The 24,021-nt window shown below is 44.3% G+C and overlaps 2 protein-coding genes across 3 annotated transcripts; both read right to left on the bottom strand.

Moving 5' to 3' along the window:
- Positions 1 to 3,244: 3,244 nt before the first annotated feature.
- LOC145343386 (actin-like protein 7B) lies at positions 3,245 to 4,787 on the bottom strand. The gene has a single exon (XM_080189604.1). The coding sequence runs from the start codon at positions 4,611 to 4,613 to the stop codon at positions 3,345 to 3,347; it is 1,269 nt and encodes a 422-aa protein (XP_080045730.1). The 5' UTR covers positions 4,614 to 4,787; the 3' UTR covers positions 3,245 to 3,344.
- Positions 4,788 to 9,703: 4,916 nt separating this feature from the next.
- aptx (aprataxin) lies at positions 9,704 to 23,900 on the bottom strand. Of its 2 annotated transcripts, XM_080188402.1 has the most exons (8): positions 23,825 to 23,900; positions 20,541 to 20,674; positions 19,833 to 19,879; positions 17,959 to 18,312; positions 15,008 to 15,067; positions 14,645 to 14,871; positions 11,970 to 12,073; positions 9,704 to 10,593 (listed from the first exon to the last, which is right to left on the bottom strand). In XM_080188402.1, the coding sequence occupies exons 2-8, from the start codon at positions 20,668 to 20,670 to the stop codon at positions 10,442 to 10,444; spliced, it is 1,074 nt and encodes a 357-aa protein (XP_080044528.1). In that variant the 5' UTR covers positions 20,671 to 20,674; positions 23,825 to 23,900; the 3' UTR covers positions 9,704 to 10,441. The 2 variants fall into 2 exon arrangements, with proteins under 2 accessions (XP_080044528.1, XP_080044529.1); XM_080188403.1 differs by lacking the exon at positions 17,959 to 18,312.
- Between the last annotated feature and the right edge of the window lie 121 nt (positions 23,901 to 24,021).

Here is a 24,021-nt window from a genome sequence, read left to right on the forward strand (position 1 = left end):
TGGTATTGTAGCGTGGAATGCATTTCTCAGAGTTCCATCTGCCATTCTGTGGGTTCTCTCCCTGTGTACACCTGAGTAAAACAATCATTGAACCAACCAAAGTCTCCATCGAGTCTCTACGTTATATCCACTACAGATACAAGAAGGCCACATTGGAATGGAGAAGTGGAGACTCAGAACCAGGTCAGGTGTGTGCTGGATAGGCATTGACAAGAACATTGAAACAATTGTGTTTACATGCAACGATCACCAGAAGTTCGGAAAGACTTGGCTGAAAGAGGTCACCACATGCTGTAAGAATTGATTTATTTACATAAATCAGAAATATCTCATAGTTACAGACTCTTACGCAAAGTTTCAAAAAGGTGACAGATTTGAGAGCTGAAATCATCTCAGCAGTATGAGTTTAATCCACTGAACAAGAAACCGCTAAAAGAATAATACATGGCAATGGAACCCAATTCACCCCCAAAACATTTAAAAGATTCCCTGAACAGAATGGGTTCGACCTCAGCACCTTGTCACTACATTACCCAAGAGGAGACACGTTTATTGGAATACATGGTTGGATAGTCAAGAGAGTGCAGAGAGACAAAAGCATTTACAGATCTTGTCTTATGTTCACTTTGATCTACTCATCTCAAGGCTGACATGAAATCACTACAGAGCTGTTAAATGGAAGACAGTAAGAAACAACTCTGCCAAGCAAGATGCTCCCTCCCATTGACTAGGAGGAAGCAAAATAACAACTAATTTACACACAGGTAGAAGGAAGTCAACACTTCATCAGTCTGAGCCAGTACCTGAGCTATTGAAAGGATAAACTGCACATGTACAGCATCCAATCTGTTCTCTGCCTTTTGGCTAAGATCAAGTGTAGTATCGACATGCTGCGCTTGGTTGAAGTCATTAGGTTACGTTTCAGCTTCATCTGAAGCAATTTTTAAAGCGGCATCTCGGCCTTTTGGCTAAGATGCAAATGAGACCAGGCCTTGGACGAGGAGCTACACCTACTCCAATCAGCTTGGACCATGTAGATCAAGCCCAAGACAGGAGGTGAGAGCCCTGTCTTGTCAGCTTGGATTGGGAATGTCCCAACCTGTTGAGACTCTGAATTGGACTTGATTGGATTGAATTGGAATAAAAACAAAAAAAAAATCCAATCCTGAGAACCTGGAGCAAATGTTGTTGGTGTAGCTGACGTTCGGACAGCATCGATACCAAAGGTGGTGGGCAAATGAAAAGGCGCAGAGTCCATATCTGACCGCTTTCTGAGCTGGAAAAGCAGGAAAGATCAACAAGACCAAAAACATCGCCGACCAAGGAGAAACCATCAACAACACCACCAGGAACATCAAGCATGACTCAACACCAGGAGCAATAAGCACATTATCCATGCAGCGTCTCAACTCATCAGAGAGTGATCAATGGCAAATACACAAGATAGAGACACAACATGCAATCAACAAAGCAGCAAGGCCAATAATATTTTACAAAAAGAAACCAAACTATAAAAGACTCTTAAAATAAGAACATAAGAAATAGGAGCAGGAGTAGACCATCTAGCCCTTCGAGCCTGCCCCGCCAATCATCAATGGCTGATCTGGTGGATCAGTTCCACTTTCCCGCTTTCTCCCCATAACCCTTAATTCCCTTGTCTATCAGAAACCTATCTACCCGTGACTTAAATATATTCAGCAAGGTAGCCTCCACCACTTCAACGGGCAGAGAATTCCAGAGACTCACCACCCTTTGAGTGAAGAAGTTCCTCCTCAACTCCGATCTAAACTGCCCCCCTCTTATTTTGAGGCTGTGCTCTCTAGTTCTGCCTTCCTTTCTAAGCGGGAAGAATCTCTCTACCTCTACCCTATCTATCTACTAAAATACTCGGTTTATTTATAAAAGTTGATTGTTAGAGCTTCTTCAGTTTAGAGGAAATGATGGGAGCAGTTATATTGATATAGAGACAGTATATCTTTAAAGAAAGAGGAATGTTATACTGTTATATTATTCTTAAAGGGCTAAGAACTGAACGTTATGTGAATATATATCCCAGGTGCACCACAGCCACGTGAACAGTGACAATGGATGGAATCCTGTGGAGTCTGGACCACTGGCTGAAGCCCCCCAAACTGCCTCTTCTCGAGCAGGTCTGCCATGTCTGTGCCACTGAGTACCATATATCCCTGGAGGGAAGCTGAAGGAGGTTGTCCATACATTAATACTCAGCAGCACCACAGAGGAGGCAATGGCTGCTTCTGGCATTACACTCACCCGCGGATGGAGTTAAGGCACAAGTGAGTAATGGGGTTTTGGGTGTCATGGGGTGGAGAAGATGAGTTAGAACACAAAAGACAAAAAGGTGGCTCTCAGCAGCTGCCCCTTACCCACCCGCCCCCCCACCCCCCGCCCCCACCTTCTGCCAGCTCCCTCAAACAGGCACTGAGTGCTCACCCCTCTACCCAAGAAGTCCGCAAGCAAACGTGCCAAGGTTTGCTCGTCATATCCCCCACATGGTGAGTCTGCCTCAATTGGTGATGGGGTGGTAAGGCCCTTTTCCAGAGTAAATTGGAATGAAGTGCAACAATAAAAGAATAGTAAAACAGTTTAAATTGTAAGAGTTTTTAAATCAAAAACAATGAACATCATCAGAAGATAAGGAAACATTTAGCTGGTGCATTGACCTGTCCAGACTATGGGCTCTACGTTGCTCTAAGCATCATGCATACCAGCCAGAACCAAGTCCACTCCTGATCTTGTTACAATACACATGCTGAGGTTGCCAACACTCCAGGATTGGCCTGGAGACTCCTGGAATTGAAGGTCGATCTCTAGGTCACTGCTGTGTGCGACCCTGGAGAAAAACCACCGGGACATTTTTCTTTGACTATTTCTCTTTACTGGGTATTGCAAACGGGAGGCTAACAGTCAAACAATCGTGAAATGAATCATTTTGCTTTAAATGGGGATTTAAGACAAGTTTGTTACAAGGATGGATTTGTTGGCTGACTAATGACGAGAACTTGGGTGGGAGGGTAGGGGGGGAATCGTGTCATAGAACTTCCAGGAATACATTTAATCATTGTTGGCAACCCTATGCATGGCCTGCAGTTATGGTTCCCAAAGTCAATACATCCCAATGGAATTCCATGCAAAGACTTTAGATTTAATCATGATCTCAACTTCCATTATCAAGCATTTCAATCATCACACACATTATAAGACTTTATTATGTTTCCATGGTTTTTAAAACAGTTTTTCTCCAAGTAATATAAGTTTCACTCAACAATGGAAATCAGCATTGTGCTTCTTGTTCAGTGAGCAAGTGTTTAAAGCTTCAGGCTTCAGAAGCATTTCCTATAGATAGCCAACGGTCCACGCTCCTCGTAATCCTTTTTGCTAACCCAAAGTTGCTGGAAGGATTTAATGCAGGACAGGATTGACCCTCCGTACCAGACAGAATATTTCCTCTCGGGAATCGCTTGCACTTGCGGGTTCATGTCCTGCAACAGTTTCCTTAATTCCTTCTGGAAACGGACGCGGAATCCGGAGAACATGGTGGAGCCGCCGCACAGGAGGATGTTTTTGTACATCTCCTCCAGCAGGCTGGGGTCACATTTATTGATGATGTTCAGAGCCACTGTGTGCAGTCCGGGCTCTCTGGAGCCCATGAGCGATGGATTGAAGAGGGCTTCGGGGCACTTGATCCTTTCCTTACCGACTACAATAATCTTACCGTCTGGTAGCTCATACTGCGCTGTGTACTCTTTGGTGTCACTACGCATCTCACAATCAAAGTCAATGGCAGTGTAACAAAACTCTTGTTTGACCTGCTCCGCTAGGTGATACTCATTGGCAGAAATCTTGTGACCATTGTGGTTGATCAGTTTCAGCAGATACTTGGTGAGATCACTTCCCCCGTAGTCAAGGGTGGCAGTGATGTGGGGCATAATGTAGCCCTCGTGGATGGGCACGACACAACTGGACCCATGGCCGCTCTCTACCACCAGCCCGCTGGTGCACCCGTAGGCGTAGATGGAGAGCAGCGACTGCCTGGTGATGTGGATGGCGGGGATGCTGAAGGTCTCGTAGAGGAGCTCGGCCATCCTCTCGCGGTTGGTGACCGGGCTGAGGGGGGGGTCGGCCACCATCACCGCGTGGTCCTCGGGCCGCACCTTCAGCTCCTTCTCGAAGATGTAGGCCAGGATGGCCTCGGCGCCGCTCCAGTCCACCACGATGCCATGCCAGAGGGGGTTGATGAGCCGCAGGTCAATGGGCGCCCTCAGCTCACCGCCCACGTAGTTCTCCTGCCGGTTGTCGCCGGTCTTGGCGCTCCGCTGCATGGGCCGACCCACCATGGCGGAGATGACCACCGAGGGCCGGGCCTGGCCACCGAACCCTGCTTTGAAATAGCCCGTGCCCATGTCAATCATCAGTGCCCTGACTTCCTTGACCACCCTGTTGGGATTGATGCTCTGGCTGTCTATGGAGGAGAAGGATGGGTTCCTGGGCTCTGATCTCACCGATTGAGTGGTGGTATTCGAGGGGAATTTCCTGCACACAACCCCAATGGGTAAGGAGCATTTCCGAATGTGTAAATTGGCTGACTTCATGGCTCTTTCTGTTTAGATCATGTCCTTAACATTTGCAGAAAAAAGAAGTATAAACACCCTCTCCAGCGGGTTGTTAGGTTGCCTTTGGTTGTTAGGGTGGGCTAATGATGCTGTTTCTCTCCCGATTCTGACCTTTTTATAACCTTTGTTTATGCTGTCGCCATGCGCGTCAGATAATGGGGACATTATCAGCTCAGGTGACACGTTGATCTGAGACTCCTTCTGTCCATGTTGGGTTTTGTTAAATAAATTAAACGGGTTAAGCTTTGAATGATTTGTTTTACGAATTACGTCCCGCCCTGGACTGAACGTTGACCAGTTTAAACTCTGGTACAATGTGATCGGAAGCCCCAAACACCTTGAGTCCCGACACAACATCCATTCTTCAGACTGGACTCCTGAGAGTAAATATCTACCGTTTAATAAGGGTGGGAGCTACATTAAAATGCTGAAGGTGACTTGGCTTACTGCAGATGCATTTTCGATTTCTATCCCTTTGTCCCCCCCACCCAACCAAGGGTAAACCTTTGAAACCAGTTCCAGAACTCAGAATGGTATTTGGGGGAATCTCAGCTGCTGGGTGCTGCACCCACGATAAAGAAATTTGCTATTGGAAGCAGCAGACAAACAGTTCACCATAGAAAAGTATTTATTTTCTTATTTTTAAATTCTTTTTGGGGGCAATGATAGTTGCTGGCCAAGATGAGAGTCTGCATTTCTAAAGCGCCTTTCCCTATGAGGAGAGACCAAATCTGTTAGGATTGTGGATTCTATTCATCCCTGCTGACTGTCCTCTCACGTTGGCCCCATTCTCTCCCCACAGGTGCTGTCAGACCTGCTGAGATTTTTTTCCAGCATTTTTCCTTGTTTTTGTTTCAGATTCCGTTTATTTTATATTCATTTGAGTTTGGAAGAGTGAGAGGGGAATCGCATAGAATCTTATAAAATTCTAAGAAGGTTAGAGAGGGTGGATTCAAAAAGAATGTTCCCAATGGTGGGGGAGTCCAGACCTAGGGGTCATAGTTTGAGGATGAGGGGAAAACCTTTAAAACTGAGGTGAGGTGAAATTTCTTCATCCAGGGAGTGGTGAATGTGTGGAATTCACTACCGCAGAAAGTAGCTGAATCCAAAACTTTGTGTGAATTAGATATAGTTCTTAGGGCTAAAGGGATCAAGGGATATGGGGGATCAGGATATTGAATCTGATGATCAGCCATGATCAAAACGAATGGCAGAGCAGGCTCGAAGGGCTGAATGGCCTACATCTGTTTCTAGTTTCTGTTTCTTTCACAACCTCAGGATGTTTCACAAGCCAGTGAAAGATGGCATGTTGGCACAGTGGTGAGCACTGCTGCCTCACAACATCAGGGACCCAGGTACAATTCCAACCTCTGGCCACTGTCTGTGTAGAGTTTACACATTCTCCTCATGTCCGCGTAGGTTTCTTCCAGGTGTTCTGGTTTCCTCCCACAATCCAAAGATATGTGGGTTAGGTGGATTGGCCATGCTCAATTGCCCCTTAGTGTCAGGGGGAACTAGCTAGAGTAAATACAAGGGGTTGTGGGTATAGAGCCTGGGTGGGTTTGTGGTCAGTGCAGACTCGATGGGCTGAGCAGCCTCCTTCTGGACTGCAGGGATTCTATGATTCTAAGTACTTTCAGGCAGTCTCGTCATTGTTGGCCGTTCACCAGCACAGCAAGGTCCCACAAACAGCGACATGGCAATGACCAATCTATCTGCTGTAGTGACAGTTGGGAGATTTAGACTGACCACACACCAGATATCAGCTTCCCCGATCATCTTTGAAATACAGGTCTGCCAGGGAACAGCAAATAAACATGGGTGCACCGTGCCTTTATCACGAAGCATGGGACAAACATGCAGTCTGGAAATTAGTTACAGATGAGATGAACGGGTCCTGGGCCATTTGACATTGTGAATATATTGATAATCTTGGAGCTTTCCGTGTAGGCAATGTCCTGAAGCTTGCAGATAAAACCAAAACCAGGAAGTAGAACTATTTGGTCCATTGTGCCTGTCCAAGCTGTATGAAAAAGCTGGCCAAGTATTCCCATTCCCCCTGCTCTTTCCCCATAACCTCATAATCTCTTCAGATATTTACCCAATTTGCTTTTGAAAGTTATTGGTGAAACTGCTTCCACCGCGCTCTGTGGAAGTGCCAGCCAAATCCCAACTTTGTTGAAAATGGAAAGGGTCGAGAGCTTCAAGTTTTTAGGTGTCCACATCACCAATGACCTGTCCTGGTCCTCCCCGTGCTGACACTATAGTTAAGAAAGCCCACCAACGCCTCTACTTTCTCAGAAGCCTAAGGAAATTTGGCACATAAGCTGCAACTGTCACCGCACTATATAGAAAGCATTCTTTCTGGTTGTATCACAGCTTGGTATGGCTTCTGCTCGGCCCAAGACCATAAGGAACTACAAAAGGCCATGAATGAAGCCCAATCCATCATGGAAAACCAGCCTCCCATCCATTGACTCTGTCTACACTTCCCGCTGCCTCAGCAAAGCAGCCAGCAATTAAGGACTCCACCACCCCGGACGTTCTCTCTTGTATCTTTCTCCCAAAGGAAGAAGATGGAAAAGTCTGAGGTCATGTACCAACCGACTCAAGAACAGCTTCTTCCCTGCTGCTGTCAGACTTTTGAATGGACCTACCTCACATTAAGTTGATCTTTCTCTACACCCTTGCTATGATGGTAACACTGCATTCTGCACTCTCTCCTTTCCTTCTCTATGGATGGTATACTTTGTCTGTATAGTGTGCAAGAAACAATACTTTTCCCTGTATACTAATGTGTGTGACAATAATAAATCAAATCAAAATCAAAAATTCAGCAAAAATGTGAGTCCCAAGACAGTGGGTGGAATTTTTCCATCCCGCCCCCCCACAGGAATCGCAGCAGTGGGGACACTGACCATGCGAAAGTCCATTGATCTTGGGTGGAAAAATCCCATCCAAAATGTGAGGAAGATGCTTTCACTGTGAGGGGCGTTGCACAAACCTGTCTTCACCTGTCCACACATGCCCAAATGCCCTGAGCCAGAGCCATCTGGAGTGCGCCAACTGCTGCTTCCAGCTGCAAGTCGTACAAACTTCTTAAGAGTTCAATCGGATCTTTCTGCTCTCTACGGTGCTATGCCACACCATTCAATTGCCGGGGAAACTCAGAAATTCAATAGCTGATTTGACAATTACAAATAAATAATAAAACTCCGGGGTAGAACTTGCTAATCAGAAAAGTGGTCTATGGATTATCATTAGAATGATACAGTAGAGGAGGCCATTTGTTCCATCATGTCTGACTACCAATTGCTTAGCATTTGTTTGATAATTGTGTATATTTATTTTCAAGTCTGCTTTGTAGTTTAAAAGCAAAATTACTGCGGATGCTGGAATCTAGAAAATGCTAGAAAATCTTTTGTGAAATGGCTCTTATCAAATTCACAAATGACATTCTTTATGAAAGTGACAAAGGTGATCTCTTCTTCCTCGTGACCTGTTCGCTACGTTTTGATACACCTTTCTCTTCCTGTACCTCCCCACTCTTGTCTTGCTGAGTTGCACTGCACTCTCCTGCTTTCATTCTAATCCAGCTGTAGCCAGAGAATCACCATCTCTTTCTACTCTCATATTACTACTTCTGGTGTCCCCAGAGGGTCTGTCCCATCTTATATCACACCTGCCACCTCAGTGACCCCATATGAAAAAATAGTATCAGTTTTCAGGTGAATGCTGTTGACACCCAGCTGTATCCACCACCACCTTGCTTGTTCTTCCATTATCTCCAAATTATCGAACGGCTTGTCGTACATCCAGCCAGCACTGGAGGAGCAGAAATTTTAAATGCGAGGAAGACTGAAACCATTATCTTTTGGTCCCCACTACAAACCCCGGGCATCGACTCTGTCTCTTTCCCTGCCACCTGTCAGGCTAAATCAGGCTGTTTGTGATCTTTGTTACATTTGAACCAGACCTGAGCTTCTGGTCACATTTTTGTACCATCACTAAGGCCACCTATTTCCAATTCTAATATTGCCTGCCTCCACCCTGTCTATGTCTTTATTTTCAGACCTGATGATTATAATATTTGAATGCTGCTGAAAAGAGAGACATGTTACCAAGGATTTTTATCTTGCAGCCATCAGGACAAACACAGGAATGCCAAATTTCAAACAATCACTATTTATGGGTGATGATTGGCTGGCGAGTCAGCTCTGGCCAAGGTATTGCCGTGGCGAAAGCAACAGGAAACTATAGACTCCCCAAGCTCTGGGATAGCTCAAAAAAGGCACAAGGCTTGAATCTATTCAGAAAATGCTGCAAAGTCTCAGCAGGTCTGACAGCATCTGTGGAGAGAGAATAGAACTAATGATTCAAGTCAGGGTGACTTGACTGGATGGCTCTGATGAAGGGTCATCCAGACTTGAAACATTGGCTCAACTCTCTCTCCATAGATGCTGTCAGAACTGCTGAGATTTTCCACTCAGGAGAAAGGTGTCATCACACCTCTACCAGGTTTCTATAAAGACCATGGATGTTGATGTAGGCATCCACACAAGGCTCATGGATGGTAAAAGGGCTCACTCAGAAGTGAGCAGACATTGTGGTGGGAGTTGCAGAGAGGAGTGATGAGAGCTAATCCACTGGCAGGGTCCACAGGGCCATCAATTGGGGTGGGGGAAGGGAAACAGAGCAGGATAGTTGATGAAGGATTGGATGCAGCAGTTGAGGGGGGTTATTAGTCGGCACCAAGTATTGCAATGAGCACTTCGGAGGTTACCAAGAACAGTAGAGTGGTCTATCTGGGGGGGACTCAAGACCGAGATAACAGCAAGAGAGTAGCAAGGTCAGGGACTGCAGAAGGGACCTGGATGGTCAGACATACCTGTACATCAAATACACACTGATAAAAGCAAATTACCGCGAATGCTGGAATCTGAAACCAAAAGAAAAAATGTTGGAAAATCTCAGCAGGTCTGGCAGCATCTATAAAGGAGAGAAAAGAGCTGATGTTTTGAGTCCAGATGACCTTTGTCAAAGCTAAAAGGCTTGGAATTACACATTGATTACGAATGATGACTTTTTAATAAAACAAACATCCTCAAATGTTCAGCAAATTAAATTTGAGTTTATCTTTTGTAACCAAATTAACACAAATTAGGTGAAGTTAAATCTCATATTTTCCTTTTTTACTAGGATAGAATGTACTGTAAGTTTCAGGTTGAGTTTTTTCTATAAATCAACCACAATCAATTAATCTGCTGAACCTTATCCAAATTAAATTTATTAAAATGACAACTGTTTAACACATTTTGTTGGTAGCATAACTGGAATGTGGAAGCATTTCCTGGAAGTATCTGTATTGAAAACTCTCCCCTCATTCTTCTTGAATACAGAAATTGTTACTTCTCCCTTCTTGGGAGATAAAGCTGATTTCGATAACTTGTGTTTACCAGTGTCCCAATAGTTTAAACGTAGTGACTCTAACCTTTGACTGCACAGCTGGAACTATTTCTGTTTGACTCATCCATCAGATTCTAAAGGTAGCTAGAGATTACAGACAACACATTTCACTGAATACCAACACTCGCCCCACTGGAACAGCAGATGCCAGAGCGGTGTCATTTAGCAAGGTTACGAGGCAAGTACACAACTGGATTATTTCACCAGAATCCTTCACCATTCTTTAATTCTGTCATTAACGAAGGGTTCTCGTTAACCTGCACAGCTGAATACTGAATGGACATCCATTGAGTCAAGGTCGTTGGAGAGACTCATGGAAGCGCCAAGGATGGCTGAATGTTTTAAGGCAAGTGCTTTTTCAAATGCTCTTTCAACTGTGGCATGGTGGACTGTTGCCTCCGACAGACATGGCAGGTAAGTGGCAGTTTTAATAGCTCAGCTATTCCATCCTTGACTGTCACTTTTCCATCTTGTTCTACCATCTTCATCACATCTAGTTGAGTTTTAAAAAAAAAAGCATTAATATTACTAAACTTCTAGAAAGATTTTTACCTTCTTGTTTGTCCACATTTAAACTAAAGAAATTAGCCGGCGACAGCTAAGGTCTAAAGAAGTTAGCTGGATAGTGCAAATGCCCTCAGTCAATAGCCGGGGAGCGGTTTGGAATATTGTCTGAACCAAAGGAGAGAAGTCCCCTCTTCTTGCTCAGTGTTTTTGTGAAATAAGCTTGGATGATTCTCAACCTGTTTTGACACATCATGAATGAAAGGGAAAACCTTCCCCTAGCTGCAGCTATATTGGACACAAATGAGGATAGTTGAGGTCGTTGAAAGCCAATCATTTCAACCCCAGATCACTGCTTCAGGAATTCCTCAGGCTAGTCCTCAGCACAGCCATCTTATAGAATGGAATCGTGGAATGGTTATGCCACAGAAGACCATTCGGCCTGCTGCATCTGTGTTAGCCCGCTAAAGTCATAGAATCCCTACAGTGCAGAAAGGCCATTCAGCCCATCAAGCCTGCACTGACAATAACCCCACCCAGGCCCTAATTTTGTAACCCCTCCTATTTGTCCTGTTAATCTCCCTAACACCCAAGGAACAATTTATCATAACCAATCAACTTAACTTGCACAACTTTGGACACTCATGCAGACACAGGAGAGAATGTGCTAACTCCGTGCAGACAGTGACCCAAGTCTGAAATTGAACTCGAGTCTCTGGCACTGTGAGGCAGCAGTGCTAACCACATTGCAATCGTGCAATTTACCTAGTTCCAAACCCCTGCCTTTATTTTCCTTCAGCAGTGACCTTCCCTTCAACTCTGATCAGAAGTGGGAATGTTTGCTAATGAGTACAGTGGTTAGTACCATTTGTGACGCCTCAGATAATGAAGCACGCTAGGATTGAGTGAGCAAGATCTGGTTTGGGATGAGGAATAGAGAGTAACATTCATGCTGCACAACTATGCCAGATGATGAACATCTTGAACAAGAAAGAAACTAACCATCTCCTCATGACATTCAACAACACCATCATTGCTGGATTCCCTCGCCAATAATATCCTTGAGGTCATCATTGACCAGAAACTGGACTGGACTAGCCATATAAATACTGTGGCTACAAGAGCAGGTCAGAGGCTGGGAATTCATCTCATCTGAAAAACAACACCTCTGACAGTGCAGCACTCCCTCAGTACTGCACTGGGATTGTCAACTTTAACCGTATTATGTTCTGGAGTGAAATTTGAGTCCAGAATCCTCTGATTGAGAAATGAGCATGCTAACCACTGAGCCACAGCAGATACACTGGGAGGACATCCAAAGCAAAGATGTTGGGAAATAAAGATGTAAGCAGATGTTCTGTTTACCTTCTGATTCCAGGAAATAATCTGTATTAAATGAATTCCAGTGCTTTTTGTTCTTCAAGCAGGGGGAATCAAAGTCTTGACTGATCACGTGAAGGTGAATGTGGCTGGTGAAAGGGTGCAGGAGGAAAGAGGAAAAAGGAGTGGCTAAATCTTGCTGCTTTCTACAAAATCAGCCAATTACTACAATACTGCGACATCTTACAATCAGTATAAATATAAAAAATAAAATACTGTGGATGCTGGAATCTGAAACAAAAACAAAAAATGCTGGAAAATCTCAGCAGGTCTGACAGCATCTGTGGAGAGAGAATAGACACTCTGGCCAGAACTTTACCAGCATGCCCAATTCCAGGGGTTCGGAGAACGGCATTCTCCGTTGGCCTTGGGTGGGATCATGTGAAACTTGGGCAAAGGTGCCGGTAAAATTCCGCCCAATGTTGACCCTTTATCCGGACTTGAAATTTAAGACTGAGATACGGGGAGGGGGAGGGGGAGGTGAATTGGTAATCTACAGGCCCAGACTCAAATCCCCCACAGCAGTTCGTGGAATTTAAATAGTAAAAACCAGAAACTGAAGGCTATTCTCGGTATTGGTGCCACTAATTGTTATAAAAACCCATTTAGTTCACTAATGCTCTGAAGGGAAGGAAATTTGCAGGATGGTTTGACTCTTAACTGCTCTCTGAATGACCTGGTAAATGACTCAGTTGTACCAGACCACTACAGAAACTGCTATAAAACTGGATTATTTGGCGCATCTGAGAATGCACCGACACCACATGGACGACAGCAGTTCAAGGACAATTCAGAATGGGCAATAAGTGCTGGCTTTGCCAGGTACACTCACCACCCCCCATAAAATAATTTTTTAAAAAAAGAGATGCAGGGGGTTGCAGATCCTTGGAATTCTCTACCCCGGGGGAGCTGTTGATTCAAGTCAGAGATGTTTTGCACACTAAGTGAGTCAAATGACTTGGGGATAGGACTGGAAAGTGAAGTTGAGATGGAAGATCAGCCTTGATCTCAGTGAATAGTGGAGTCAGTTCAAGGAGATGTATAAAAATCACCTCCAAATCCTTCTGTTCTTAACAACAACAATTAAGATGAAATCTAACACATTCACATATTTAGCAGTAAGTAGCTCAAGTATAGCTCATTTAGTCTTGTTTTACATAGAACAAGCTTTAAAAGCAATTAGACTGCTTTCTTTCAGTATTTGGAAATATCTAATCTGAAGTATACCTAAAAGTCCATAAACCAATTTGGGTTTTCTATTGAACAATTGGTAGCAATCTCACTTGAGTCACAAAATTGTGGATTCGAACATACTTGTGGAGGCAAATTCGATAGGGTCTTTCAAGAGACTTCTGGATAAGTACATGAGATTTAATAGAATTGAGGGTTATAGGTAAGCCTAGTAGGTATGGATACCATCAGCACAACTTGTGGGCTGAAGGGCGTGTTTGTGCTGTAGTTTTTCTATGTTCTATACTCCAGGATTTGGACATACAGAGCAGCATTATAGTTGACGGTGTATTCTTCTTTAGATTTGACATTAGGCTAAGGCCCCGTCTATCTGCTCATGCAGTTCACTGAAGATGTTAAAGATCCAATGGTACTCTTGATGAACCAGGGACTATTGGTGTTTTTGACTAATAGTATGCCCTCAGTCAAAGCAAATGGACTGGTTGTGCTAACAGGTTTTGTTTGGGGATCCTTGCTGTTCACGAAAATTGACACAAGTGCTTAAATAACCACAAGCACTCAACTCAAAGTAATTCACTGCATGTAAAGCAAAGTTTCTGAAAAGCACGATAAGGCATCAGTATAAATGCATGCCCACCTTTGTACAGTCTGCAAGGTAATTTAAATGTGTGCTTTAATACAATTACAGGTAAGACAGGAATGTTCATACAATCATAAAATCCCTACGGTACAGTATAGCAGGACATTCAGCCCATCAAATCTACACCAACTCTCTCCAAAAGAGCATCTTATTGAGTACTGATCCCCATAACCCCACATATTTACACCACTAATCCCCCTAACCACTACACCTTGGGACACCAAGGGCAATTTAACATGGCCAATCAACCTAACCTGCACATCTTTGGACTATGGGAGGAAACTGGAGCACCCGAACGAAAACCAGTCAGACATGGGGAGAATATGTAAACTCCACGCAGACAGTCATCCAAGGTTGGAATCAAACCCAGGTCTCTGGTGTTGTGAGGAAGCAGTGCCAATCACTGTATCACCAGGCCACTTTCACTTGTTCTTCCAAGTGCTCCAAATATTTTCTCTGACTGGGGCAGCACGGTGATATAGTGGTTAGCACTGCTGCCTCACAGTGCCAGAGACTCGGGTTTGATTCCCAGCTTGGGTCACTATCTGTGCGGAGTTTACACATTCTCCCCGTGTCTGTGTGGGTTTCCTCCGGGTGCACCGGTTTCCACCCACAGTTTGAAAGACGTGCTGGTTAGGCGCATTGGCCCGAACAGGCGCCGGAGTGTGGCAATTAGGGGAATTTCACAGTAACTTCATTGCGGTTTACTTGTGACTACCAAATAAACTTTAACTTTAGTCACTGTGAAATCCTGGAGCATGCTTGAATTTTAGATACTTCCAGCCAAGGGCTGGCCGCAGGTGCCACTATGAAAATAAACTCCTCTCACCTCATGCTGGGAATAGCGTGGTAACCTAACCGAAATTTCAATCTATCAGAATCCAGACATTCCTGCACCAGTTTCTGGCCAACTTGATCCATGTGTTGGAGTAAAGTTAAGTGATCCCTCCTCACAGCTTTCAGACTGGGAATGGACTCCCAAGGTAAAACCAGCCAGTGGAAACGAGCCTTTGGATATTTGTCCTTAATTACAACAACTGTATCATCTTTATACACCTGGAGGAAGAAATATAATAGGTACATTCATTAATAAAAGCACATAAAAATTGGACCACATTTGTCCCAAAATAACCTATCAAAGAAGTCATGATCATTTTAAGTGGGATTTTTGGGAGAACAAAATATTTAGTACCTGCATTTTTGGATCCTGCATGGAAACCTTCAGTCCCTGACTCCACATTCCCTGAAAATCCTAAAAGAACAAAGTAGAAATTACACTTATCCAACCTATAGATGTCTGCACTACATGCCACTCACTAGATAATGAGAACCATTTCCTTTTATTTTCTTCACACTGTGGGTGTTGGTGAGATCCCTAATTTCCTTTGGGAAGCTGAGGTGAGCTGCTTTCTTGAGTACAATCAATTGGCTGACTCGGCTATTTCAGAGCCAACCACATTGCTGTAGATCTGGAGTCACCTCTAGGCCAGACCGGAGGAGGACAGCAGGTTTCTTTCCCTGAAGCAGATTTGTGAACCAGATGGGTTGATATGACGAACCGGTGGTTTCAAGGTCGTCGCCACTGTTTTTATTCCATAACTGTCTGCAGGGAAAGATGTGGTCCATTAGCTTTCTGTATCATTGGAGGACATGTACAATGGTGCCACTAGGAAATTAGCACTGCAGAAAAATGTGATATGTGAGAAATGTGAAGGCAAGGGATTTTTTTGAAATGATGGTTATGATTTTGGAAATGTATCACAGCAAACAGAGATCCTTTCCACTTTCACTTTTGTTCTCTTCTCCACTTACTGTCCACCTGGAACTTACCCCCCAACACGCAAACAACCTGACCCTTCAAGGATGCAAGGAATTTCAAAAATCTGTGCGACTGACTGTCTGCACTCAGCAGAGTCAGGGAACAGTGGAATTTTAACTTTGGTTTATTAATTAATTATTATTATTAACACTGCAATGAAATTACTGAGAAATTCCCTTGGTCACCACAGTCCGGTACCTGTTCGGGTCAATGCACTTAACAAGCACGTCTTTCAGAATATAGGAGGAAACACGCAGGGAGAACTTGCAAACTCCACACACCGACCCAAGCCAGAAATTGAACACGGGTCCTTGGCACTGTGAAGCAGTAATGCTAATCACTGTGCTAAGCCTCTGGATTACTAATCAAGTAGCATAACCACTATGCTATCGTTCACCTGATTTTATTTATTTGAGAGCAGACATTTTGTGAGTATAGTTAGAACTATAAATTTAGGAGAGTGGTAATGTCATTGGACTAGTAATCCAGAAGCCCAGGCTAATGAACTGGGGAAAGGGGATTAAATTCCATCATGGCAGCCAGTGGAATTTAAATTCAATGAATAAAATCTCAAATGGAAAACTAGTCTCAGTAATGGTGAACAGGAAAACCCATCTGGTTCACTAATGTATTTTAGGGAAGGAAATCTGCCATCCTTACTTGGTCTGGCCTACATGTGACTCCAGAGCCACAGCAATGTGGTTGACTCTTAAATGCTCTCTGAAATGGCTAAACAAGCCATTCAGGTCAAGGGCAATTAGGGATGGGCAAAAAATGCTGGTCTTGCCAGTGACACTCATATGCCATGAAATATTTAAAAAAAATAGCTTCATTGCATTCTGCAAAATGAGGATAATAGCTCAGATGAAGCACACACATGTAAATTTACTAGGGTCTTGTCCTGGATGGAAGGAAACACATCGACTGCCCCATTCTTACTGCCCAAATCTCAAAAATATAGAAAAATATATGCACAGATGAACAAATAAAACGAAGAATACCGTTTTCCCTTTTCAAACTACAGTGTTTATTTATCAAAGATGCTCTCTTTATCGCTGGAATGTAGTCTGTTGACTTTAATTACAGGGATTGAATCCTGCACCATTCATTGCCTAACTGTCCCTAACTTGTGGTCTTTAACAAGCAATCATGACTTACAGACATTTAGTTGCTGAGAGAAAAGGGCCAGGATATTCGTGGCCAGGTGGAGAGGAAACATGCGGTGTCTGAGGATGCTGTTAATGTGTTCCGTGCCCGCTGGGCACCGCAGGGGTCGGGGTGCATTATCGACCCCTTTAATCACATTTTAATTTGATGTTTTAGATTTCCTTTCTACTTTGTCCTTTGTTTCAGACAGTAGAACATAAGAAATAGGAGCAGGAGTAGGCCATCTAGCCCTTCGAGCCTGCCCCGCCATTCAACAAGATCATGGCTGATCTGTCGTGGCTCAGTTCCACTTTCCCGCCCTCTCCCCATAACCCTTAATCCCCTCGCTTATCAAAAACCCATCAACCCACATCTTAAAAATATTTAGCGAGGCAGCCTCCACCACTTCAACGGGCAGAGAATTCCAGAGATTCACCACCCTTTGAGTGAAGAAGTTCCTCCTCAACTCCATTCTAAACCGCCCCGCCTTTATCTTGAGGCTGTGCCCCCTAGTCCTACTGTCCTTTCTGAGCGGGAAGAGTCTCTCCACTTCTATCCTATCCATCCCATTCATCGTCTTATATGTCTCAATGAGATCTCCCCTCATTCTTCTAAACTCTAACGAGTACAAGCCTAGTTTATTCAGCCTCTCCTCATAGCTCAACCCCCTCAGCTCCGACATCAGCCGAGTAAACCTCCTCTGCACTCCCTCCAAGGCCAAAACATCCTTGCGTAAGTGCGGTGACCAAAACTGCACACAGTACTCCAGTTGCGGCCTCACCAGTGCCCTATACAGCTGCAGCAAGACCTCCCTACTTTTATATTCAATCCCCCTCGCTATGAAGGCCAGCATCCCATTAGCCTTCCTGACCACCTGCTGCACCTGCAGGCTGGGTTTTTGCGACTCATGTACAAGGACCCCGAGGTCCCTCTGCACCGTCGCCTGCTGCAGTTTTTCGCCACGTAAGTAATAGTCCTTCCTACCATTATTCCTACCAAAGTGGACCACCTCGCACTTGCCAACATTTTGGGAGATGCCCCTTTTAATTTGTCCCTTAGTTAATTTGATATAGTTTGGCCAAAAAGATTGAGAAAGGGACCAGAGATAAATGAGGATGGGGTTATTCAAAAGCACCGTCACATAAGATGAGTCAAGTTAAACCCAACCCATCAATTACTTTTCTTCCCGAGGCCTCAGCAGAGTGGACCTGAGTCACTGAGTTGCTGCTATCTTCCACTGTGTGCCTGTCCTTGTTCTTCTCTTTGGGTTTAGTATTAAACGTGTGCTGCTCCCCTGGATTGGAGTCCTTGGTCTTGAGGTATTTACTCGCTGTGTTGATGCTACTATTTGGGGAACTCTCTTCGCGCGGTCTCTTTGGTGGCAGTGTCTCCTTCTCTGAAGCTTCTCCTTCAAACCGGATGGTGTACGGGTACAGTCGATTGACAATGTGAAGGATCTGTCCCGGCATTAACTGCACCTCCTGACCTCTTCCCAAGTCTTCAGAATTGACATTGCTTGGATTTATGCCTAACTTGAATTCGGGAAGAGGGGAGGTGGGAGGGAACAAAACAGAATTACTTTCCCAAACTGCTGAGTATTTCCAGCATTTTCTATTTAGATTTCATACTTAAATCTTCCATGCTTTCTTGCCTTAGAATTATTTATCTAACACTGCTTTGAGAGAGGTATGTGGATATTTATTCAGAGAATCATGAAATCCTGACAGAAGGAGACCATTTGGCCCACTGAGCCTGCACCAATAGCATTCCCACCCAGGCCCCATCCCCATAGCCCCACATATTTACCCTGCTCATCCCCCAACACCAAGGAGAAATTTAGCATGGTCAATCCAACCTAACCCGCACATCTTTGAAGTGTGGGAGGAAACCCACGCAGACACAGGGAGAACGTGCAGACTCCACACAGACAGTGACCTAAGCCGGGAATTGAATCCAGGTCCTGGCGCTGTGAGGCAGCAGAGCTAACCACTGTGCCATCCCAAAACATTGGGGCCCAACGTGAGATTAAGAGTCACATGCTCCATCAACTGAGCTTAGCTGGGCTACCTTATGCTCATATGCAGTTCAGCACAGACTTTTAACTGAAAATGCATGACCAGGCACAACACAATGGTGCCATAATGCCTCAGTAAAGACGTCAGGACCTAATCCTACTTATATCTGAATCCACCATTTGATCCATTCAGCTGAGCCAGGAAGTTATTTTCATCAATCAGCTTGTAGGAAATTAACCAACATTCTGAATTGAGTAATTGTCTTCATTGAATGTGCATCTTAAGCAACAAGGAAGCTTATCAACCGATACACATTTCAGCAACTTCTTCAGTTAGCATTTTATCTAATTAATGATTTAAGCAATGAAGTGAAATCTAGGCCATACTTAAAGAAGGTCATGGTGCAAAAGGAGGCCATTTGGCCCATTACTTCAATGTCTACTCTTTGACCAGAGTTAGCCTCATTACCCCAGCTGTTGCCCTTCCAGTATTTACCCATTCCCCTTTTGAATGTTACTATTGAGTCTGTTTCCACCACCTTCCAAATCAGGCAGCACATTTCACCTGCGGCACAGTGACAGAATGGTTGGCACTGCTGCCTCACAGCGCCAGGGACCCAGGTTCAATTCCTGGCTTAGGTCACTGTCTGTGTGGAGTTTGCACATTCTCCTCTTGTCTGTGTGGGTTTCCTCTGGGTGCTCCAGTTTTCTCCCACATTCTGAAAGAGATGCTGTTTAGGTGCATTGACCCAACAAGCGTCTTAGTGCGGCGACTAGGGGAATTTCACAGTAACTTCACTGCAGTGTTTATTTATTAGTCACAAGACTTAAATTAACTTACTTACTTCAGCCCATTAAAAGAATTCACTTCATCTCCCTCTCTGGGTCCTTTTGCCCAGTCTATAGTCATTATTCTAGATCCAATTACCAACCCTCCCGCCAGCGGGAACAGTTTCCCTACACTAAAGCCCCTCAAATTTGAACATGTCCATAAAACTCCTAAAAACACACTAAGGAAACAAAGCACAGGTACCATACCTGTTTTACAAGAACATATCCCTTATTGTAATCTGCTTTCAGCTGCACTGGAAAACAACAGAAAAAGTTACAAGTTACTTTCCCTATCTGCTGAAATTATCTTTAAATTTCTCACAGTTGTGGCCATGAAAAGCTGCTGTTTTTGCTGGCATAGTACTTTCAAAAAAAAAATGCAGTCAATTTTTCTAGCTAATCCAGCAAGCCTGCGGAGTTTTAAAATGTGGTCAAGTTAGCTTTAAAAGCTTAGCATTTAAATTTAATTGCTTAGGCAGACATATTTTAAAGTCTTTATATAAATGATGCAAACCATACACAGGATCCACAATACTCACGATCTTATCCTTCTTCTGACTTTAGCATCTCATCTAAAAAAGTGTTGTGGCCACAAGTCATTTTAATTCCCTGACCTCTGTGTCCTTGGACTCCCATTTTGTTCCAATTAAGCTCAACATAAGCTCGAGAACCAGTATCTCAACTTTCTATGAAGCATTTTACAATCTCTGCACTCAACACAGAGTTCACCGGTTTCCAATCAGAAGCTGTGTCTCCATTGCTTCAGAATGAAATTGCTGGTGATGATTCTGCTCCTTTCATTTTACCCCTTCTCATTGACAATGACTGGGAGTCTAATTAACACAGGCTAAAAACAGCGGTTTTGGATTCATGCGTTATCGCACAAGAAGCTGTCAAAACCTCCAGCAAGGTTACCTTGGTGCCGTGAGCATTTCCTATCTGTAATTCGGGTTTCGGGACTTCTTCCAATCAACACGCTGACTAAGTGAGCAAGTTGTATCGGTTGATGCCTCCCATCTTTACTCACCAACCAACAAGTTCGCATCGTGCTGAAAGACGAAAGATTAATTTCACTAGGTGAGGTATCCCTCTATATAGAATCCCAACATTGCAGAAGGAGGCCATTCGACCCATCGAGCCTGCATTGACAACATTCCCACCCAGGCCCTATCCCTGCAACTCCCCTATTTACCCTACTTATACCCCTGACATTAAGGGGCAATTTAGCATGGCCAATACACCGAACCTGCACATCTTTGGACTATGGCAGGAAACCACAGCACCCAGAAGAAACTCATGCAGTCACGGAGAGATGTGCAAACTCCACACAGATAGCAAACCAGGGCCAGAATTGAACCTGGGTTCCTGGCGCTGAAAGGCAGCAGCACTAACCACTGTGTGTCACTGTGCTGTCCCTCTAGCCTTACAGCAGTCCATGATCTTTGCACTCCTCCAATTCTGGCTTCCTTTTATCCTAGCTTTCCATAACTGATTTCCAAGCCTTCATTTGCCTAGCTTACTGTGGAATTTCCCCCTTAAACCTCTCTGCCTATCTCTCCTCCTATAAGGCACTCTTTAAAATCTACCTCTTTCACTAAGGTGCTGGTGAGTTGTCCTATTTATATGGACCAGTGTTAAATTTTGCTTTATAATCGCAAACAATAATGAAACGTAGTGGAGGAAAGAGAAAAAGAATCTGATGAAATGGTGCGATGACAATAATCTCTTCCTCAATGTCAGTAAAACAAAGGTGATAGTCATCGACTTCACGAAGTGTAGTGAAGGACATGCCCCAGTGTACAGTGATGAAGTGAAAATGATTGCGAGCTTCAAGTTTCTAGGTGTTCAGGTCACCAACGACCTGTCCTGGTCCCTCCATGCTGACACTATAGTTAAGAAAGCCCATCAACGTCTCTATTTTCTCAGGGGGCTAAGGAAATTTGGCATATCTGCACTCATCAATTTTTACAGATGCACCACAGAAAGCATGCTTTCCAGATGTATCACATCTGGGATGGCTCCTGCGCTGACCAAGCCTGCAAGAAACTACAATAGATTGTGAATGTAGCCACGTTCATCACGCAAACCAGCCTCCCATCCATTGAGTCTAATTATACACCCGCTGTCTCAAAAAAGCAGCCAGGATAATCACGGGCCCCACGCACACATATTCTCTTCCACCTTCTTCCATCTGAGCTCACGTAAAAAGCGATTCAGGAACGGTTTCTCCCCTGCTGCCATCAGATCTTTGAAAGGATCTACCTTATATTAAGTTGATATTTCTCTACACCCTAGCTATGACCGTATTCTGCACCCTTTCCTTTCCTTCTCCCCTATGTACTCTATGACTGGTACGCTTCGGCTGGCTAGCACTCAAGAAACAATACATGTGACAATAAATCAAATCAAACCATTTCTGTGATGCTTCTCAAACTTCACAATGTTAAAAGCATTAAATAATGCAAATTGTTGTTGTAATACATTCAATTATTAAATCAAAAATAATTTGACTCTAATGTATGATATATTCTGTGGATGCACACAGCCCCAAAGCATAATATTTAAACACAACTCAACAGGTTTTCTTTAGAAGGTAGTGACTCCAATTTAACCAACCATGTGTGCCTTCTGAATCCGAACTGTTAATCTCAGTACAAACGCAAGGTAAAACAGTAACAGTGGACAGGAAGCAAATGTTATTTTTGAATGTGATCAGTCAAATGGAAAGAAAGATAAAGATTTGCATTTATAATCCCATAATCCCAAAGCACTAAACTACTTCTGATACGTCTGGCAACATCTGTAAGAAGAGAAAAGAGCTGACGTTTTGAGTCCAGATGACCCCTTGTCAAAGATTTGACAAAGGGTCATCTGGACTTGAAACGTCAGCTCTTTTCTCTTGTTACAGACGCTGCCAGACCTGCTGAGATTTTCCAGCATTTTCCCTGTTGGTTTCAGATTCCAGCATCCCCAGTAATTTGTTTTTAAACTACTTTTGGTATGCAGCCACTTTTGTAATGTAGGAAAAGGGACAGTCAATTTGTGCACAGCAAGATCCCACAATCTATAACATTACAGTGAACAGATTGCATTCCTAAGAGGACAACCAGGGCCTCGGATAACACTATCTGAAAGACAACATTGCCAGTAACATGACAATCCCACTGTACTGGAACTGTGGAGTGTCAGCACAAGTATCCTGGAGGGACGACACCAGCAAAAGAACCTTTTGACTCAAGAGGAGAAGGAGGAATAAAAGCAAATTATTGCGGATGCTGGAACCTGAAAAAAAATAGAAAATGCTGGAGAATCTCAGCAGGTCTGACAGCATCTGTGGTGACAGAATCGAGTCAAAGTTTGGAGTCCGGATGACCCTTTCGAGTCTGAATGAAACCCACTGAGCTACAGCTGACAACCATGATGCTTATAGAAACATAGAAACTAGAAGCAAGAGTAGGCCATTCAGCCCTTCAAGCCTGCTCCACCATTCATTCTGATCATGGCCTGATGATCAGATCCAATATCCAGACTGCCCCCCCCCCCCCTTGCCCCCATATCCCTTGATACCTTTAGCCCCAACAGCTATCTCTAATTTCTTCTCGAAATCAGATGTTTTGGCCTCAACTATTTTCTGTGGCCATGAATTTCACACATTGACCACCCTCTGGGTGAAGAAGTTTCTCCTCACCTCAGTCCTAAAAGGTTTACCCATCATTATCAAACTAGTTCTGGACTCCCCCACCACTGGGAACATTCTTTCTGAATCTACCTTGTCTAAACTTGTTAGGATTTTATAAAGTTCTATTGAGCACCGGCACAAATGAAAATATTTCACAGAGCTGGATTTGAATGATAATAGGTGAAGACCATTCAGCCCATGATTCCTATGTCAGCTCTCTGGGAGGGAGCTATCCCATTAGACCCACTGCCCTACTCCTCTCCCTAGCCCTGCATCATTTTTGTTTCATTTTCAGTATTGTCCCGTCCCCTTTTTGAGGGTTTTTAGTGAATGTGCCCCCAGACCCTGGTACTGAGGCCAGTCAGTCAGTACCACCGGGCTGCAGCAGGGCTGCTGGAGCCTGGAATCAACAGGCCCAGGCCTCAGCTCAGAGAATCTGCTCTGGTATCTGCAATCCAGCAGACTACCACACCAGTAGACCCTTCTCAGAGGAGCCACATGTGCCGCTTAAAGCTCCCACCTCACTATTCCGTCTGCATCCACGAACAGTTTAACGTTGACCTCTCCGACAACTGCGACCCGCCTCACTTCCACCCGGCGGCCACTGCGGCGGAGTGCCGCTGACCCACTCCCCAGCATGCACCGCGCCACCCGCAAGGCGGGGGGGCGCACGGACTACGCATGCGTGATGGACAGCCGCCCGGTGGGCACTGCGCA

Source organism: Carcharhinus amblyrhynchos, chromosome 5, assembly GCF_965287045.1.
Source record: "Carcharhinus amblyrhynchos chromosome 5, sCarAmb.v2.hapA, whole genome shotgun sequence".
In the NCBI taxonomy this organism is placed as follows: Eukaryota; Metazoa; Chordata; class Chondrichthyes; order Carcharhiniformes; family Carcharhinidae; genus Carcharhinus; species Carcharhinus amblyrhynchos.

What these genes read in the sequence shown, in the direction of transcription:
- aptx (XM_080188402.1), bottom strand. Translation starts at nt 20,670, where the DNA reads ATGCGAACTTGTTGGTTGGTGAGTAAAGATGGGAGGCATCAACCGATA. An exon ending in GAAATGCTCACGGCACCAAG is followed by an intron (nt 19,880 to 20,540) that starts GTAACCTTGCTG and finishes GTTGTTTTCCAG; the next exon opens with TGCAGCTGAAAGCAGATTAC. An exon ending in TGCAGGATCCAAAAATGCAG is followed by an intron (nt 14,872 to 15,007) that starts GTACTAAATATT and finishes TTCTTCCTCCAG; the next exon opens with GTGTATAAAGATGATACAGT.
- LOC145343386 (XM_080189604.1), bottom strand. Translation starts at nt 4,613, where the DNA reads ATGAAGTCAGCCAATTTACACATTCGGAAATGCTCCTTACCCATTGGG.